Genomic DNA, 21,076 nt, shown 5'->3' on the forward strand with positions numbered 1-21,076 from the left:
CCTTCACATGGTGGCCATTTTGTTGGTTTACTTTTTTCCCCATGTTTTTTCAATGGCCGCCATGGAAAGGGAAAACTGACTTTGTTTTCCCTTCCCCGGCGGCCATTTTCTTAACACTTTTTTTTCCTGTTCCCAAACGCTGGAGTGTTATGTAACGGAAAAAAATGCCTTTAGCTCCCGCAGTCTCGGAGCTTATGGCACTTGGAAGGATGGGGTGGAATGTGTATAGAGGATTGTGCCTCAGAATTCTCAGCAGATCAGTTGAAGAGCCTGCAATGGAAAGAGCAGGCTGTGCTAGGGTTTGCTACATGTTATCTTAAATAAACACGTCATAAAGCACTATATCTGGCATGGCTAGTGCTTTGTATCAGGTACCATATACTCCAAAATGGCCACGTCACAAGATTTTCGCTGTCCAGCATTTCAGTCTCTGTAATCATCTCACAAAAGCCCATAACCGCCAAAGAGAAACTTGTGAGAGTTGTACTTCCTTTTTCATTCAAATTCTGGAACATTTACTCACAACCATTGGCACTGGCAACTCATGTTCGCAAATCATATAGTAGACCGTCCTGAAAAGAACATAATGTGGAACTGGGGACCTTTGGGCACTAAGCCCTAATTCTTAGCAGGGTAGGACTTATTAAGAAATGGGGACGTTGCCTTAGGTTTATTTGGGGGTGTTATACCTGTTTTCTACCAATTTATGGACCGGTCTCCAACTGGTTCCGAATTGATATTTGTTGTTTCTCACTTGCTTTATCATACACAGTTACTTGAAGTGTTTCTCTTAACATTGCTAACTATCGTCTAACTGTCTCAAAGGTAGAGCGTTGGTGTTCCGTTAGCAGAACCCCCAAAAGTCAATGTATGGGATAGTAATTGTGTGATCGTTCTTAACTGGGGTTTTCATTGCTTAGAGTGCATTCATGGCCTAATAATTAATTATATATTTATGTACCTCTTCTGTCTAACTTGAATGATTGGAGTGTTCTCGTTGTTGCCCTAGGCCACTCTCTCACACTCCTGAGTCTAAGCCTTATTCTTTTGCTAGCCTATCTTGACTGGGTTTTTCTAGACATCAGTGCCTCCCTCTGCTCACCATAGCAAGTTGCCTCTCAGAATCCACCCTCAGGGTAGATTCTGAAAATCCATCTTACGGAGGAATGTCCGTGGGATCACAAATAACACAGGGCTCCGTAAAAGACAAAGGAACAATTGCAAAGACAGAAGGGTTTGGAAAAGACAGAAGGAGACTCGAAAAAGTCAGAAAAGGACAGAGGTAGTTTGGAAAAGACCTAAGAAGGTGACCAAGTAACTGTCATGCCCATCACTCACTCACCAATGCTTTCTTCATTTTAATTTTCTTAGTTTTTTCATTATCTTTAGGTTCATCTTCTTTTTGACCTCCTCCTGAAAGACAATACAGAAAAAATGATAACATACATTAAGAGAGACTGAGCACAAAAGTAAATAAAAGTAATGTGTCAAATCAACAAGACCAAAATCAAAGCGGGTCAGTTCAACAATGCATCTTAAAGTTCTTGGCACAGGCAGTACTTCTGACAAGAGATTGTGAGTGGTCAGAAATGCGAGACAGAAAAGTAGATAACGTTTTCTCACAAGCAGCCATTCTATTTATTAAATAAGAGTGAGATAAACGCCTCACTTTCCCTAACCTAACAAGGATTTCCCTGCCTGTCAAACTAAGACTAAAGGAAAACACTCTAATATCAAAGGCTATTTGTGCCTCACACTTATACATACAAATAAATCACACAGGTATCATATGGCCATTTAAATACTATGAAATAACAGTTGTATTGAAACAAACTTTGTAAACATGTATCCCTGAAACAAGGGTCGGGTCCCCTTGCCCATGATTAATTCAGGATATTTCAAACTAAAGTTTAAATCAGGAAAGTTCCTTTCATAGCCAAGTTCTGCTCCGAATACAAATGTTCTTCAGAGAGCTCCGACCAGATTCGCCAAATAAGATACGTCCTGCCATTAAAATACACCCGTGTACGGCAGGAAACACTACTTCACCCTCCACACTCCACTGCTTCCAGACAGGGCTAAGGAATAATCCTTTTAGGTGCCCAGAATGCTGTGATTACGAGATCGGAGGAACGTAAGTCTGAAAGGGAAATGGCGCCTGGAGCAGAGCGGATGAGGGCGCCGAGGGGCAGAGCAGACAACTGCTGCAGCAGAAGAGGCGACCCTGGACAGTGCAGGCAGGACCAGCAGACCGGGAGAGACCCCAGACCTGGGAGTGTGCATCGCGCACTAGTGGACGACACACGCTGCAGCGGGACAGCACACGCAGCAGCGGGAAGGCAGCCAAGCACCGCGGGGAACCCAGCGGGAAGTGGACAGTGGAGCGGCCTGACGGAGGTAATGGCGACCAACCCCTGTGAATAACAGATAGAAGGTGAGCGGAAGGAGGGAGTGCAGCCCCAGTGGTGACCGGGAGGAGGGTGCACAGACCGCTGCATGTAGCAGAGAACGAGAACGTTGCAGCAAGAAACTGGGCATGAGGACCTGAGGTCTCTAGCCAGTCATTTGCGCACATACCTATGAAGCATTGATTTGGGTTCTAGTTCCCTAAAACCGGACAACACCTCATGTGACTCAGAGAAGCCTTTAATCGAAGTGCCTAGCTCCCACCAGCACAACCAGAGACTGTATTGAACATTGTATAGGCTGGTTGGGAGAGTATGAAAAGTAAAGAAGCAGAGGTGTAGTAGTCAGCGCACTGAAGAGGGGGTCTGAGCATGGGGCAGTTGGTGCGACGGCGGAAGGAAGGACCCCGCGGCAGGACAGTGGAGGAAGGCACAGATGGGAGAAGAGTAAGGACTTGGGACCACACAAAAGGAACCACCATAATGGTAACTGTCAGACAGACATCATTTGGTGTGACAGAGAATCAAGCGTTCTAGGGGAACATCACATGGTTGAGAAGGAGCACTGAGAGTGGCTGCACATTCCCAGAGTAGAGTGGGCCCATCAGGGACCGGTATAGCCGCACAAGGCATGGAGGCACCCATAAAGTTTGGGGGACACTAGGAAGGACCATACGCAGGGAGGCTAAGAAGGTATACAGACATGCGACGAGATGGGGCTTGGAGGGAGACAGTGTGTGACAAGAGCACTCCAACCTCATGCCTGACAGACCAAATAAAGGGAAATCCAAGCACAGCAAAATGGATACCTTTGCACGAAATGGGCTACCTCCAAACGTGTAATGAGTCCCAACGACTGAGACAGCCCTGCCCGAAACTGGCATGAATGTGTGTGTTAGGGAGAATTCTCAATAAATGGCTGATTCCCCTTACCTAATGAGTCCCTCGGCAGCTTTGCTGGATTTCTAGGGTTTATTTTTTTCACCTGGTAAGAGTGTGAGCCTTTTTCCCACGCTTACATGTGTTTTGCTGTGTGTGTTTTCATGTTTAGTGTGATCTTGGGCACTGGAGCCTCACCTACTCGAGGTCACCACTTTTTTTTTGTGTGTTACACAGCACCTCCAATGCAGTGACACAGGGTTGTCTTTGATACTTCCCAATGACTCAATTTTTCTGGGGCTGACTACTGTCCCCCAGAAAAAGGAAAAGTTGTCATTAACTTTATATAGTCATTTTAAACTGCAGACCCAGTACACCCCATCTTACATGGAGTACTGGAAAGGGTTAACTCTTATCCCTTTTTGTCTGTGCCTATTGGAGCCTTGTTTCGCTCCCTTAACTTTAAGACTTGGCTGGTGGCGGTGGTATCTACCATAGCTTTCCTACCACGATTATATTATATAAACGTGGTATTGTTCCAGGCTATTATATTAGCCTCGAACATAAACCCGCTTGACCAAATACATTTTATTTTGGCTCCAGCTGGGTTTAGTCGTCATTTATTTTTGTTAAAATCTTTCTCGTGTTCTTCTCTGTGCGCCAAACCGGGGATAATTCCTTTGTTTGCTGTCGTTTCGCGGGCTTCTGCACAGAAGCCCTCCTTAAGGCGCCCGATAGTCTAGAGGGGCAGGATGTGAGGGAGGGATCTTCGGACCCCTGCCATGGGTTACCTTAGTAACCCAAGTCACACTCTTGTCTGATTGGCTAAGGGGACTGGCCTTGCCAGGCCAGCCACCCTGCTGTGTGAATGACAACCAGGCTGTATGAATGGGGGTAAACTGCATAAAAAGCAGGTCTCTAGGACTGGAAAGTCAGAGTCGCCACTGGAACAAAAGAAACAACGAGGAACTGGAAGAAGAGGACCCCTACAATGACGGAACCGCCCGGTGAAGCACTGCTGCAGTTCCGAATCTCCAAATCCAACGACAGAGAAGATTCTCCAGGAAACCTCTTCCCTTGAGCTGTTGGGACAAACCAGTTTGCCCAAACTACAAGCCAGGACCCCTCCTCTGTTGAATTCGCTGTACAGAGCTACAGTGGGCCGGATAGCCAGGAAGGTCGGACCCTGCTTGGGTTTTAAGGAGCACACCTTTTATTCATCGTTTTGCTCTGCTGCTGGTTTCTTCCCTGGGTGGCGCAGGACCCTGCAGTCTTCCTACTTCGTGTCAGTCCGACAGTCGCTTCAGGAACCGTGAGCCTGCAAGAACCACCAGGAACGTCCGGCTCAGCTCCATCTCCGTTTTAAGGTACTGTGCAAATCTGGTTGTGCGTTTCGCTCAGCCGCGGTGAAAGTGAAATCTTTCTCCAAACCGAGGGCTTGTCCTTCTCTTCTCTTTGAACTTACTTTTGTACCAACCAACCTCGTCTGGAATCTGTGCCACGAACTTTGCCGCAAACTACATTGAACCTATTATCTTGAGCAAAAGACTGTTGAACCATTGACTTTGGCCCTAAGCCTTTTCTATCTGATTTTAACCTTGTAGTCTCCCTTGTTCCATTGCCCTGCTTACTTACCTGTTGGTTTTGCCTAATTTCTAATAACTTTGTATTTCCCTCCCTTTTAAATTGCTGTTGTGCCATTTTGATCCCACTTCATTTTGTGAGCCTAACTTGTCTGGAATTTAGGGGAAGTGGCGTGGTGCATTTATGATTGTGATTTTTAACTTGCTTATAATAGTGAAATGTTATACAACTGTTGAGTAAATAAATATATATTCTTTTACTTAGAAACCTTGAGTCTGTGATTGCCTGAACCATAGTAATTGCTGTCCTTTGTGTAACTATTTGTAGTGATCACTTACTCTTGAGATAAGTCTGGCTGCTCCGCTACTGCTACCACTATAACTGTGTAGTACAGGCTTGTACCAAAGGTGAAATTGTACTGTTACTTGTAGTCCTAATTGTGTGTAGTGTTCCCAAAGGGTACTGCATATAATTCTGCCTAGCAGTGTGGTGTGTAGTGTTGAAAGGCGTGGTACTTGTCCGAATCCACATTCTGTGTTGAGAGTGTCTGGATGGAGAAGAATGGCCTGAATGCACTGTGCGCCTGATTGGCTGACAGACTGCTGAATGCCCTTCGTAGTGATTGGATGCTCGAGTGTGACCCAGCGGAATGAATGGGAGGTCAACAGTATATCTGGGGACCTCTCACTGCTAGGGATCGTGTTCAGAAGTGTTCAGAGCTGAAGTCCAAACTACGAAGAGTAACTGGAGTGAAACTGACGCTTAACCTTGAAGCCCTGCTGGAAGAGAAGAATTGCTGTTGCTCTCCTTCATTAATCTGAAAGCTGCTCTGTCTCCAAGGACTGACCAAGAGAGGACCTGGTAAGGTGCCCTCTTCCCGAGCTACAAGGGACCATCGTGCACCAGCTGATCTTTGCCAAAGCTCCCAGGTAGACAGACCTACGACAGGCTGCCAACCAGAGATGGGGACTGCCGCGGAATCCCAAAGAGAAGCGCCCGGACTGTTGTCCGCCACTGTCGACGACCGCTGTCGCCGACCGGAGCCGCCGTGCTCCCGTTGCCTAACAACTCTTGATCCAAGGACGCTCTCATCTGCATCATCACCCGTCTTATCCCGCTGGAGAAGGCCAGGCCATCGACGCGCTGAGGAGTATCCGCCGGTGGGTTTCCCGCCACCCAAAGACCACAGAGACGCCGACAACTCGACACCCTTGCTGGGCCACAGTTCTTCAAACTCTTTGCAGTCCAGAACTATCGACATTAAGGTGCCTTTTCCTTGCAGGACGTTTACGCTCCCCCGTCGACGAGCACCGCTAGGAAAGAAGCTGCCACTTCACCGTCGTAGCTCACCCTGTTCTCCCTGTGACTCCTGCCTTAAAAGGAGGGCACTCAAGAAGGGCTGTCGATTCCCCGACGAGGAACGCTACAATGCCAGGTACTTTGGGGTTGCAGAACTATTGGAAAGTCTCTGGTGGACAATATATGGTCTGGGCTTGTGATATATATTTATTCTACAGGTTGCCCAGGTGGGGGGGATCTCCACACAGAACTCTGTCTAGGTATCAGGGCCAGTATTCTGCCAATTGTTCCAACGAACTGCTTTCCTCTTACATCTATTGTTGGTTTCCCTTACAAACTGATGTGTGTGACATTTAACCGTACAGTTGATGCACTTTAAAGAGATCTAAAAGTAATTGTGGTACCACGTAGAACTGTATATTTGCCATTATAGATAACCGAGTACAAAGTGAGTTATCGTGATATTGTACATAACCTTGAATATTAATTATATAAAGACTGTGTTTTAACCGATACAGTGTGCGGACATTCCTTTGTGGGTGATTGGGGACTACACTGTACCTAAGAACCAGCCCGCATCACCTCCCGAGAAGCTAGCCTTGATTGCTCGCCCATTGGTACCGTAATAGAGAATCTTGGCAGGGGTCCTCTGTGCCTCTCCTCTACCATATAGAGAGCAGAAGTACAGACCCCCCCCTACGGTCCTTCACACTGGTGGCAGCGGTGGGCTGCTTACAGTTTTAAGAATCAGTGTATAACCGTGCCACTTACAAGGATATCTGCACATTGTTAAATTGAGGTTTAGTTGTGTACAAGATAACTTCACTACAAGCAATGGAATCTATTGCGAATGGTAAATTGACTCAGATGAGCTTAGAGCCTCTCTAAGATGCTTGTGAAGCCAGGGAGTTAGACTTTGTGGATAAATCTAGGGCCGAGCTGATAGCTGCCCTGGTGGACTACCAAACTGATGGTGTAACTCTTGAATGGGGGGGATGCAACCAATGAAGACTCTGCCCCGAGGGTTGTCGCTGAATCTGATTCTGGGAATGCCACCATTCCTGCTGCCTCTGTTCAAAACCTGTTACGCTCACCTGGTCTCTGCGGGGGCTTTGGGGCACGGTTGGAGCCCTCCCGTGACTTGACTCCCCCGAATCGTCTCCCCCTCTAGATTGCTGCTGGGCCTGCTGCTCGAGATACTGGTGTTGCCCCTGAGTGAAGATGAGAGGCAATGAAAATGGAGTGGGGATATGGTGACTTCCCCCAACCCTTTCGTGCCAAAATACAGTGTGCAAGCGCCTTCCCATACAAGCTCACCTGTTGTTTTGTAATGTTGAGCTATCCGTCCTGCTTATCCTAGCAGGGGCGCGTAGAACTGACAGAGTTGCTGCACTGGTCTGTGGAAGTGTTGAGCAAGACCAGCTGTGACTAATCCACTTAGAAGGTAAGTCTTTTAGTTATGACTATTGTTCGATTAGACTGTCTGTAATTTGTCTATAATAATTCTTGCAGTGTTTCATTCCATCCCCCATAGGTATGAAGAAAGAAATCTGAGCCGAGGAGGATCCAGGAAGCCCCTAGAGACTGATGGAGTTTCAACAATGACTGGTGAGTTTATTCATAAGGAAACTCTAGTCTCTTGTATGGCGCGGCCAAGCGTTCGTTATTCGCATGAGTTGTAAACTGTTGTGTTCTTTCTTTCCTTGCAGGTGCAGGCCGACGGCGAAGAATGGCGTCCGGATGCTCGATGAAGATTTGCGGTTGTAGGATGAAGATACCGCAAAGAAAATGGAGACAAGAGGAGCTCCGGGTAACTGGGCGGCCGGATTAGGTAAAATGAAGACTCCGGCTCTGGCAGTGATGGAATGCAGGTAAGATGAAGACTCTGGCTCCGGCAGTGATGGAATGCAGGTAAGATGCGCGCACAGCGATGTAGTGGCTGGCAGCAGGTAAGGAGCGCCCTCAGCGATGAGTAGCTGGATTCAGGTAAGAGGTGCACATAGCGATTTAGCGGCTGGCGGCAGGTAAGGAGCACCCTCAGCGATGAGTAGCTGGATTCAGGTAAGAGGTGCACATAGCGATTTAGCGGCTGGCGGCAGGTAAGGAGCGCCCTCAGCGATGAGTAGCTGGATTCAGGTAAGAGGTGCACACAGCAATGTAGCGGCTGGCAGCAGGTAAGGAGCGTCCTCAGAGATGTCTTCAGGAATGGAGCTGCAGGAATCCAGTGATGCACAGGTAAGCACAGCTGAGAGCGTTACGCTGCTGAAAGCAGAATACCGCGAAGCAAAGGAATGTGGATGGGTTGGCCTTATATAGGCTGGCTCAGGCCCCTCCCTTTAGCCCTGCCTACTGACTCCACCCTGCCTTCCTAGGGACTCTGGCACGTGCCTTCCAAAGCTGTTCTATGGCCACGCCCGGTCCAGCTGCACCTGCCATTGGCCAAGGCACACTTTTTCATGAGCCTGGTGCCAGAGGCGCCAGTACTGGGTCCAACTGGACCCCGAGGATGAGGAAAGACTGGCCCCTCGTCCAGTGGCCATGACAGCACTCCCCTGCAAGGCCCCTCTCACGGGTGATCCTCTCCCTGGTCCAGGCTTGGTGGGATTGTTACAATGAAACCGCCTGATTAGTCGAGGTGCATGGACAAATTCCACAGGCTCCCAAGTGCGATCTTGAGGTCCATAACCCTTCCAGTCGATTAAGTAATACAGTTTTGACCGTACCATTTTAGAATCTAAGTTGTCCTTAACCTCGTACTCGAGTTCTCCTTCGATAATTTCAGGTTCCGGTGGTTTTTTGATCCTAGTCTCAGGCTTCACAGGCTTTAAGAGGGAAATGTGAAATACTGGATGAATTAGCATATTGTCGGGTGGATCTAGCGGTTCTGCGGCTGGGTTGATGATGGCTTTGATTGGATAGGGCCCAAGATACCTGGGGCGGAAGACCCGAGGCCCTTTTAGTGGTATATTTCTGGCAGTCAACCATACTTTATCTCTGATTTGATAATGTGGAGCTTCCTTTCTATGCCTGTTGGCGAACTTCTTTTGCTGTTCTTTGGCTTTAGTTAAGCTCTTGGTTGCTTCCTTTCTAGCTCGTCAAGCAGGTCACAGGAAGATGTCCGAGGGTGCCGACCATTCATGATATAGAATGGGGTCTGTCCCGTGCTAGTGTGGATAGAGTTATTGTAAGCAAATTCAGTTAACCAAAGAACATCCTTCCAGGATCCTTCAGTCAGCTGCAGCATGCATCTCAGGTATTGCTCTAGCGTATGGTTAGTCCTTTCAATTTGACCATCGATCTGGGGGTGGTGACTGGTAGAGAGGCAAAGATGAATTTGCGCTATCTTGCAACAACTCCTCCAGAAGGCTGAGACGAATGGTTTCCCCCGATCAGACATCAGTACTGAAGGGAAGCCATGTAATTTGACTACTTGCTCTAGGAATACGGTAGCCAGGGTTCCAGCAGTAGGAAGTCATTTTAGTGGAATAAAGTGTGCCATTTTGGAGAATAAATCCACCACTACTAAAATTGTGTTGAAGCCGTCGCAGGGAGAGAAGTCTGTAATGAAGTCCATGGATAATGTATGCCAAAGGACCGGTGGTATGCTTAGGGGACGTAATAATCCTGCAGGGCTGGGCATTTGGGATTTCTGCTGTGCGCAAACTCTGCAGGTCGCAATAAATTGGGCCACATCCTTTCTCCAAGTTGGCCACCAATAATTCTTCCTGATCTTGGCCCGTGTTTTAGTAATCCCGTGGTGTCCCTCCGCTAATGATTCGTGGTAGTTGGCTATAATCTTGTCTTGAGTTTCTTTATCCCTAATGTATAGTCTCCCCTGAAAATAGGGTAAGTAGTCCGTGACGGAGTACTATTCTCCCTTACTTAACCATTCTTGTTGGACAGTTTGATCCCTTTGAGATTGGAGGTCTACATTCAATTCCTCCCAACAGGCGGTTACTGCAATCTGGTTCTGAATGCGTTCCTCCGGAATAATGGGTACTGGTTCTGATGGTATAAATGCGTCTTTGCTATTGCCCGTTCGTGACAGAGCGTCAGCTTTTCCGTTCCGCACTCCTGGTCGGTACGTGATTATGAAATCATACTCCGCGGAGAAGAGAGTCCAGCGAAGCTGACGAAAGGATTGGGCTTTGGCTGTTTTTAAATACTGCAAATTGCGATGATCCGTGAAAACGGTGACAGTATGCCTAGCCCCCAGGAGGTAGTGTCTCCAGTTTTTAGGGGCTCCTTTAATCGCCAACATTTCTTTGTCGGTTATGGCATAGTTCTTTTCTGGTGCTGTAAACGTACGGGACCAAAATGCTATAGGGTGTAACTGCCCAGTGTCTGGGTCCCCCTGTGATAACATTGCCCCCACAGCCACGCTGGAGGCGTCGGTTTGAACAACAAAAGGTAGGTCGGGTCATGGATGCCGGAGAACAGGTGTCACACTCTGCCTTTTTTTCACCTGTTTGTCTTTGGTTGGTGTCTTCTTTGGAGCTCCTTCCTTCTTCCTGACTGATCGGGACTTGTACAAGTAAAGGCGAGAATCCTCTGGTTCCAGTGTGAGGATCGCCGTCTGCCTCAGGAGCAGAGTAGCGTTCAGTATCCAGGAAGGAGGATTGTGGCAGCAGAATCCAGGATGGAATAGGAGTAGGGCGTCCAATGCTCACAGCGTGCAGGGAACCCCGCGGGCACCGAAGCACAGGACAGAAGTCCGGGATGGAAGGATGAACGGACCTGGCGGATGCGAGGGCAGTCCAAGAATCGCCAGGAAGGAAATTTTCTAGGAGGCAGCGCGTCATACGTAAACGCTAGAGAGCAATGCTTCTGTGCTGTCGGCCATGTTGGGAGGACCACCGACCCGATGTTGCGATGCAGTATGGACCACAAAGTCCAAAAGGGCCGGAATCGGCGATTCATGACAACAGGGGCTGAAGTGAAAGCTGATTTCAATTCCTGCAATGCCTTTTCAGCGTCGGGGGTCCAAGAAAACGTTTAATTCTTTCTTAGCAAAGAGGTGATAGGGTGGACGATTTGAGAAAATCCTGGGATGAATCGCCGGTAGAAATTAGCAAACCTGAGTACACTCTGCACTCCTTTGGTTGACGACGGGGATGGCCATTGAAGAATAGCTTCGACTTTATGAGTGTCCATGTGTACCTCTCGTGGGGTAAGCATAAAGCCCAAGAACTCTACTTCCGTAACGTGGAAAAGACATTTTTCCAGTTTGGCATATAACCGGTTCTTACGTAGTTTATTCCAAAATGGCTCTTACATGGCCCACGTGCTCCTCCTTGGATGCAGAATAGATGAGGATATCATCGATATAAACAAGGACACAGACGTCCAGCAGTTCCTGGAGTACGTTGTTCATAAAGAACTGGAATGCGGCTGGTGCGATGCATAGCCCAAAGGGCATGACCTGATACTCGAAAAGCCTGTATTTGGTTCGGAATGCTGTCTTCCACTCGTCACCTTTTTTCACTCTGACCAGATGGTAAGCTCCGCGTAGGTCTAACTTTGTATAGATTTGAGCATTCTTTACTTGGTCGAGCAGTTCAGGAATGAGTGGCAGAGCATACCTATTTTTCACGGTAATCTGGTTTAACGCCCTGTAATCTATACAGGTCCTGAGGTCCCCTTCCTTCTTTGGCACGAACAAGAGAGCTGAGTAGGCTGGAGGCTTGGATGGGCGGATGAACCCATTAGCTAGGCACTGACCAAGATATGTTCGTAGATGCTGATTTTCTTGCTCACTCAGAGCATAGATTCTGCTGCAGGGAACTTGTGCTCCAGCGACTAAATCGATTTGGCAATTGTATGTTCTGTGTAGTGGCAGGGTGTTGGCTTGTTCATTTTGGAACACGTCCGCAAAGTCTTGATATTCGGAAGGCAATGAACACGACATTCCCAGGATGGGCTTCTCCTTGTGTTGCAGTTTCCTCACATCCTTAAGGTAGCAGCTCTTGGCACATTCTCGGGGAAAGGGCAGCTTTCTTGTGCGCCAGTCGATCCTTGGGCTATGGGTTTCAAGCCATGGCATTCCTAGGATCATTTGGAACTGGGGGGCCCCTATAAGGTCAAACGAAATGCTTTCCCGATGACCATCCTGACATGTCAGCATTACCTCATCGGTGTGTTGAGTTACTGGCCCAGAAGACAGCTGAGAGCCATCCACTGCAGTGACGTTTTCCGAGTGTGGTTTTTGCTGAAGTGGGAGGCCTATCCGTGCAGCCAACCCCTGATCGATGGAATTTCCAACCGCACCACTATCAATGTAGGCTTCTAGAGCATGTACTCCTGATGGTTGTTGGTGATGGGCTATTAAAACCAGAATGACCAGGTGTGAGGTTGTTACAACTTTCTTGATTACGCTCGACAAGTGGACCTTAACACTTGCCGGGCGTCCGAGGTTTTCCGACTTCTGTTCCTTGTCTTCGTGGTCATTGTCCGTGGCACCTACCACCTTCTTGGGGGGGTTTAGTAGGGCAATCTTGTAAGAAATGTCCAGCCTTTCCGCAATATAAACAAAGTCGTTGTTCCCTCCTTTTTTCTCTTTCAGCCTTAGAAATGGGAGCTCGTAATCCCCCTAATTGCATATGTTCAGGGGTTTCATGACACCTGGCTTGAGTGTACCGAGGTCTTATGTAGACTGATTTCCCTTCCGCCCTCGTGCGATCCATTTTTCGGTCTTGTAATCGGTGGTCCAATTGCACAGTTAGATTGATATATTCTGCACAGCATTCGGGTGGATTAACAACTTGAGCTAGTACGTCCTTTAACTCACCCCGAAGCCCCTGGTAAAAAAGTGTGGTCTGTTTCTCCTCCGGCCAGTTGGTCTGTGCTACGAGGCGGTTGAAGGTGGCAATATAAGTCAATAAGTCGTGGTTTCCTTGTCTCAGGAATAGTAGTTTGTTGTCTAAAGCTTGTCTTAGGGTGTGCCTTGCAAACAGTTTTTCCAATTCCCGTTGGAATTCTGCAAAGTTCTTGAGTATTGGGTCATCCTGGGCCACTAATGTTATAGACCAATCAGCTGCACAGCCTCCCAAATAAGAAAGCACGAAGGCCACCCTTGCACTGTTGTTAGGGAATACTCCTGGTCGGCACAAAAAGTGGAGGCAGCACTGGTTCATGAACACAGTGTATTTGTTCGGGTCGCCAAAGAAGTGTTTGGGTGGAGCAAGTGGAACTGCCCCTGGGAGTACCACCTGCACTGGTGGCGAGGGCTGCGGCAAATGAGTTGGTGTAATCCCAGGTAACAGGACTTGTTCTGCGTGTGCCTGGAGCATTTGTCTTGCCAGATCATCTGTTCATTCTAGGGCTACAATAAGGTCTCTCCTCAGGGAACTAGTCTCTTGCCTTGAGGCATTCACCTCCCCCAATAGTTGGGCTACCTGGTCGGTTTCAGAAGTTTCCATAACAGCCAGGCAGAGATTTGGAGAGGCTTTGCGTTCTGTTACGCTCACCTGGTCTTCGCGGGAGCGTTGGGGCACGGTTGGAGCCCTCCCGTGACTTGAATCCCCGGAATGGTCTCCCCCTCTAGATTGCTGCTGGGCCTGCTGCTCGAGATACTGGCGTTGCCCCCGAGTGAAGATGAAAATGGAGTGGGGATTTCGTGACTCCCCCCAACCCTTACGTGCCAAAATACAGTGTGCAAGCGCCTTCCCATGCAAGCTCACCTGTTTTGTAATGTTGAGCTGTCTGTCCTGCTTTCCTAGCAGAGGCGCGTAGAACAGACCGAGTTGCTTCACTGGTCCGTGGAAGTGTTGATCCAGACCAGCTGCGACCAATCCACTTAGAAGGTAAGTCGTCTTTTAGTTACGACTATTGTTCGATTACACTGTCTGTATTTTGTCTATAATAATTCTTGCAATGTCTCATTCCATCCTTCCATCCCCAAAGGTACGAAGAAGGAAATCGGAGCCAAGTAGGGTCCGGGAAGCCCCTAGGAACTGATAGAGTTTCAACAATGACTGGTGAGTTGGTCTTTATAAGGAAACTCTAGTCTCTTGCATGGCGCGGCCGTGTTCGTTATTCGTCTGAGTTCTAACCTGTTCTTTCTTTCCTCGCAGGTGCAGGCCGATGGCAAAGAATGGCGTCCAGGTGCTCGATGAAGATTCAAGGTTGCAGGATGAACATACTGCAGAGAAAATGGAGAGAAGAGGAGGTCCGGGTAACTGGGCGGCTGGATTAGGTAAGATGAAGACTCCGGCTCTGGCAGTGATGGAATGCAGGTAAGATGCGCGCACAGCGATGTAGCGGCTGGCAGCAGGTAAGGAGCGTCCTCAGAGATGTCTTCAGGAATGGAGCTGCAGGAATCCAGTGATGTACAGGTAAGCACAGTGGAGAGCGTTACGCTGCTGAAAGCAGAATAACGCAAAGCGAAGGCACGTGGATGGGTTGGCCTTATTTAGGCTGGCTCAGGCCTCTCCCTTTAGCCCCGCTTGCTGACTCCACCCTGCCCTTCCCAGGGACTCTGGCACGTGCTTTCCAATGCTGTTCTATGGCCACGCCCAGACAAGCTGAACCTGCCATTCGCACAGAGTGTGCAAGGCACACTTTTACATGAGGACCCTGAGGATGAGGACGGACTGGCCCCTCGTCCAGTGGCCATGACAAAACCCCAGCAATTCCTTGGAACTTGAGTTATTGAGGATGAAATTGGCCTTTGAATACCGCAAGTTGGAAATAGATGCTGAACTTGAGGAGCTGGCACAGCAAGTGTAACTCAAGAATAGGGATCTTGAACTCAAAGACAAGGACACTGAATGTCAGAGAATCCAGCTCGAGTGGAGACTTCAGCTAAACCAGTTGAGAGTGTCAGGTCCCCAGCAACCATGTTTACGAAGATTTGGTTGGTGTGTATGCAGAAGTTTCTGATATCCTCCAACGGATTGAAGCGTTTGAGATGGCTTGTGCAATTCATGATGTAGATAAAAGAGATTGGGCTAAGTGTTTGTTAAGCAGAGTGCCTCAGACTGGATATGACTGTATTCTGAAACTGAGTGTGGAAGAAAGGGGTCAGTATGAGTGCATGAAGTCTGCTTTGATTGCCATGTTTGGCAAGACACCTACCCAATACCTTAAGAGGTTCAGGGATTTTAAGAAACGAGAGAATGCCTTGGGTTGACTGGGTGAGTGCTGCGCACATGAACATGAAGGGGTGGATTGATGGTTACAAAGTGAAAACGTTTGTTGAATTGTCCCACCTTTTGTTTTCTGAGCATTTTATGGAAGCCTGTTCACCAGAGCTGCGTCAGTATATTGCTGACCAGAACATTTTTGACCCCTTTAAGCTGGCTGGGTTGGCTGACAAGTGGGTCTCCCATCGGGTGTCCCCTAAGGACTCCAGTGGGAAGGACAAAGACAAATAAAAGGGGACCTCTCAGAAGGCTGAGGAGTCCCAGAAGCAATCACAGTCGGGTAAACCAAAACCTTCCTCTCCTAAGACCCAAAAACCTGGTGGGGAGAGGTCTGTTGTGGGTGGGAGTAAGAGTAGTGGTCCACCTGCAGCAAAGCAGGGTCCCATTGGTTCCAGTACCATACCCCACACTCCCGGCACTTGTTGGGATTGTGGGGCTCTGGATCACCGAAGGGGTGACCCCAAGTGTAAGGGTAAGGCACTTGGAGTCCGGGCTGTCAGCCTGACCTACCCCTACTCCGTAACTGAGGTGGAGGCCACTGTCCTCCCCTCCTCTACTGGGATCACCTTTGGTGCTCCCGTAGAGATTTGCTTAATGTCCATTGGGGCCTGGGACCAGTACGCAGAAGTACTGGCAACTTTCCCACAGAACACTTGTAGGTTTTTGAGGAGTGTCCTCTTAAACTGCCAGCCTTCTACTGGCTTGAGAGACACTGGGGCAAGCATGACAGTGGCTTGAGCCAGAGGACTATGTAGGTGCTATTCTGAGAACCACCAAGTTAGCGGGTGGGCCTCCCAAAATATCACCTTTAGCCTTAGTCAACATTACGATTGGAGACAAGACAACAAAGCTTCCGGTCCTGGTTCAGGACAACGTGCCTGCAAACATCTTGTTAGGTAACGATTTGGTTGAGTTGGGGATGATCACGGATGGTCTACCCATGGCTGCTGTGGCGGTCACCCGATCGCAGGTCACACAGGGTCCGGCTGCGAGCCTGGTACCCTCGCTGACAACGAAACCCAAGGCACGAAGGAAACGCAAGAGTAAGAAGGCCACCTCTGTGACGGGGACTCCTGTTCTTCCTGCTGTTCCGACAGCACCCATTGGGATTCATGCTCCGGACGGGCTGGGTCCAGTGGTGAACCCTGTCTCAACTCCTGTGGGAGAAGAGCCAGAAGACTTTCCTGTGGGAGAGGTACTCAACCCGGAGGACCACCCCAACCTTCAATGCTTGTTAGCCGAAGGGGGAACCTCCTGGGCAGACTTCTGTAAGGGGCAGAGAGAGTGCCACTCTCTCAAGGGTCTTTGGAAGCAGGCCCTGTCCCAGGCACAAGGAGAAGTGCCTAGGACATTCCGGATTTATTAGGAGGGTGACCTCCTTGTCAGTGAGCCCACTAAGCCTGAACCTGGTGCCCCCAAGAGGTTGGAAGTACCCCAGGTTTACAGGCCCTTCCTGCTGCAGTTGGCTCATGAGGTGCCCTTAGCTGGTCATCTTGGTACCAAGAAGACTAATCGGAGTCTCTTTGCCCATTTCTACTGGCCTCGGATGGGAGTAGAAGTGGAGTCCCACTGCAGGACTTGCCCAACTTGTCAGTTGTCTGGCAAGACTACAGGCAGTGTAATTGCGTCACTGCAGCCGTTGCCAGTGGTTGGCATATCATTTGAGAGGGTGGGCATCAACATTGTCAGTCCCCTTAACCCTCCCACTTCAGGTGGACATCGGTTCATCCTGGTCTTGGTTGATCATGCCACCAGGTAACCGGAGGCTATACCACTTCGGACCGTTACTGCCAAGGTGGCTGCCAGGGCTCTCCTGGGCATTTTCACCCGTGTTGGATTCCCTAAGTAGATTGTCTCGGACATAGGAACCAACTTCATGTCTAGTTACATGAAAACCATGTGGAAAGAGTGCAGTGTAACCTATAAGTTCTCCACCTCTTACCATCCCAGACCAATGGTCTGGTTGAGAGAATTAATAAAACTCTCAAGGGCATGCTAGGTGCTTTGGAAGAGCCCCTAAGGAGGAAATGGGATCTCCTCTTGCCATGCCTGCTGTTTGCTTACAGAGGGGTATATCAAGAGGGTGTTGGTTTCAGGCCCTTTAAGTTACTCTTTGGACATTCCTTGAGGGGGCCCCTTGCCTTCATCAGAGAAGGTGTGGAAGCCACCCCACCAGGTCCCGCCAAGCAAGTGAGGGACTATGTGTTAGGCCTCAGACGGAGGATGAAACAGATGATGGGTCAGGCAACAGCAAATCTCAAGGCCAGCCAGGAATTGAACAAGTACTGGCATGACCTTAAAGCATCGCAAGTGGATTGGACTCCGGGACAGGAGGTCCTCATGATGGAGCCTACCAAGCCTCGAGCTTTGGCAGATAAATGGACTGGACCCTTCAGGATAATCTCCAAGATGGGCGAGGTCAATTATCTGGTTGACATGGGAGTCTCGGGGGTAGCCCCTCAAGTATTCCATGTTAACAGGCTCAAGCCTGTCTACAGGCGAGCGGAAGTCTCATGTCTCTTGCTAGCTTCAGAGCAAAAAGAGGATGAGAGTGAGCCCCTTCCTGATTTGCTGCATAGCAACCCTCAGGATGGCTCAGTGGCGAGAGTGCATCTCTCTCCCGATCTGATGACAGAGCAGCAGAGAGGCTGCAGGGCTTTGCCCCGGCAGTATGCCTCTCGGTTTTCACTGACACCAGGTCTTACACCGTGGTGGAGCCACGAAATTGACACTGGTGACAGTGTGCCTGTCAAAAGCAGGTGCTACCGTATGTCAGATACAGTTAAGAACCACATCCAGGCTGAGGTCACCAAGATGTTGGATGTGGGTGTTATTAAGCCCTCAACCATTCCCTGGTCCAGTCCAGTGGTCCTTGTCCCCATGGCAAGTTCCCAAGCAGGTAACAAGGATTGGAGGTTCTGTGTGGACTACAGAGAAGTCAATGCCGTCACCAAAACTGACACACACCCATTGCCCAGGGCTGATGAGCTCATGGACACCATAGGTGCTGCCAAATTTGTGAGCACCTTTGACCTTACCTCAGGCTATTGGCAAATAGCTCTGACGCACCATGCCAAGGAGAAGATGGCGTTCTCAACACCAGAGGGACTCTACCAGTTTAGGGTCATGTCTTTTGGGTTGAGGAATGCCCCTGCCACCTTCCAGAGATTGGTCAATCATGCGCTCAGTGGGCTGGAGGCCTTTTGTGTGGCCTACTTGGATGACATTGCCGTCTACAGTTCCACCTGGGAAGAGCATTTGACACATCAGGATAAGGTGTTGCAGGCCTTCAAAAGGGCTAACCTCACTATCAAGGCCACCAAGTGCCAGATAGCTCAGAGGAAAGTCCTGTATCTTGGTCATGAGGTAGGAGGGGGTCAAATCCAACCTCTCCCCAGTAAAGTACAGTTTGAGAGCCTTTTTGGGGCCTCACTGGGTACTATCGCAATTTCATGGCGTACTATGGAACCATAGTTGCACCACTGACAGCTCTGACTTCACCCAAACAACAATTGGACTGAAGACTGTCAGAGGGCCTTTGATGGCTTGAAAGAAAGTCAGTGTAGGGCACCCGTGTTGTGTGCCCCTGATTACAGCAAGCCCTTTATCGTTCAAACTGACACCTGCGACACCGGAATTGGAGCCGTCTTGCCCCAGTTAGATGACAAAGGAAGAGAACATCCAATCATATTCATCAGTAGACAACTTAAGGGTAGGGAACCTAGGTGAGCTACTGTTGAAAAGGAATGTTTTAGTATAGTTTGGAGCCTTAGGCGTTTTAGGCCCTACCTTACCGGGTCTACCTTCAAGGTCCAAACAGATCATAAGCCCCTGAAGTGGGTTATGCAGATGAAGGGTGAGAACCTGAAGCTGCTCAGGTGGTCCATTAGCCTGCAAGGGCTAGACTTCACCATGGAGCATAGACCAGGGAAGAGTCACGATAATGCAGATGGCCTTTCCAGAAGGCATGTTGACCGTCTGGATGAGGGTGTCTATCTCGTGGGAGATTAGGCACCCTAACCTGAGTCTGGGGGAGAGGGGGGTGACTGTGATGCTGGAAATGCATCAGAGGGACAGGGCCTCTGTATCCTTGTCCTTTACTGCCTTTTATTGTGTGTTCTGTCGTGTTTTCCGTGAAAGAGTTCATGTGGGACTCCTGGCGGTGCAGCTCTCTCTTTCGGTTTTGGTGAACAGACCCATGGGATACCCTTATGGCATCCATGGGTGGGGGTACAACCCTTTGCCCCTAGTGTATATTTCTGGGAACCTGTGTGTGGCCCACAGAGCAGGGTACGGGCTGCTGGCAGCTCTGTGCTGAATTCACTGGTGCCCTGAGCGTCCTCCATTTTGGGATGCCCAGGCCCTGTCATTGGAATCGGTAGATTCCTGATGGAGACAAGATGGCCCCCGTGGCCTCTTGCCTTCCATCGCCCGTTACCTTGATCTTCCCGAAGTTCTGGGAAGCCCGGACCCTGTCCCTTCCCACTGACTGGCTGTTGGGTGGAAGTTCCATATTTGGTAGTGTGGGGAAGTGCCGACCAGACTGGCTGGAGCCTTTCCAACGACCGTATGTTGTGGTTACACCTGTGGGTGGGAACTGGGTGAATGGAGTGTGTGACGAATATGCACTTCCTGTTGTGGATGTCTGGTTTCTGGTGTTTGACACAATGACTGAGACAGCCCTGCCCCAAACTGGTATGAATGCAGTGTGTAGTGTTGAAAGACGTGGTACTTGTCCGAATCCACATTCTGTGTTGTGAGTGTCTGGATGGAGAAGAATGGCCTGAATGCACTGTGCCCTTGATTGGCTGACCGACTGCTGAATAGCTTTCGTAGTGATTGGATGCTCGAGTGTGACCCAGCGGAATGAATGGGACATCAACAGTATATCTGGAGACCTCTCACTGCTAGGAATCGTGTTCAGAAGTGTTCAGAGCTGAAGTCCAAACTACGAAGAGTAACTGGAGTGAAACTGATGCTTGACCTTGAAGCCCTGCTGGAAGAGAAGAATTGCTGTTGCTCTCCTTCATCAATCTGAAAGCTGCTGTGTCTCCAAGGACTGACCCAGAGAGGACCTGGTAAGGCGCCCTCTTCCCGAGCTACGAGGGACCATCGTGGACCAGCTGATCTTTGCCAAAGCTCCCTGGTAGACAGACCTACGACAGGCTGCCGACCGGAGACAGGGACTGCTGCAGAATCCCCAAGAGAAGTGCCCGGACTGTCGACGACCGCCGTCACCGGCCGGAGCCGCCCTGCTCCCGTTGACTAAGAACTCTTGATCCAAGAATGCTTTCGTCTGCATCATCGCCCGTCTTATCCCGCTGGAGAAGGCCAGGCCATCGACGTGCCGAGGAGTATCCGCCGGTGGGTTTCCCACCATCCAAAGACCACAGAGATGCCGACGACTCGACGCCCTTACTGGGCCACAGTTTTTCAAACTCTTTGCATTCCAGAACTGTGGACATAGAGGTGCCCCACACGCCTCTTCCTTGCAGGACGTTTACGCTTCCCCGTCGACGAGCACTGCTAGGAAAGAAGCTGCTACTTCACTGTCGTAGCTCACCCTGTTCTCCGTCGAACGTTCAACGACCCGTGACTCCTGCCTTAAAGGGAGGACACTCAAGAAGGGCTGTCGATTCCCCGACGAGGAACGCTAGAACGCCAGGTACTTCGGGGTTGCAGAACTATTGGAAAGTCTCTGGTGGACAATATATGGACTGGGCTTGTGATATATCTTTATTCTACAAGTTGCCCAGGTGGGGGGGA

The 21,076-nt window shown here is 49.5% G+C and overlaps 1 protein-coding gene across 1 annotated transcript in view; it reads right to left on the reverse strand.

The window, feature by feature from the left end:
- The window catches only part of DHX37 (DEAH-box helicase 37), a 1,051,990-nt gene that overhangs the window by 539,201 nt on the left and 491,713 nt on the right, over positions 1-21,076 (reverse strand). Inside the window, exon 13 of the mRNA XM_069620118.1 lies at positions 1,343-1,413. Within this exon, the coding sequence (XP_069476219.1) occupies positions 1,343-1,413 (71 nt within the window). The remainder of the gene's footprint in view (positions 1-1,342; positions 1,414-21,076) is intronic.

Source organism: Ambystoma mexicanum, chromosome 10 (genome assembly GCF_040938575.1).
Source record: "Ambystoma mexicanum isolate Mex_15411 chromosome 10, UKY_AmexF1_1, whole genome shotgun sequence".
Classification (NCBI taxonomy): Eukaryota; Metazoa; Chordata; class Amphibia; order Caudata; family Ambystomatidae; genus Ambystoma; species Ambystoma mexicanum.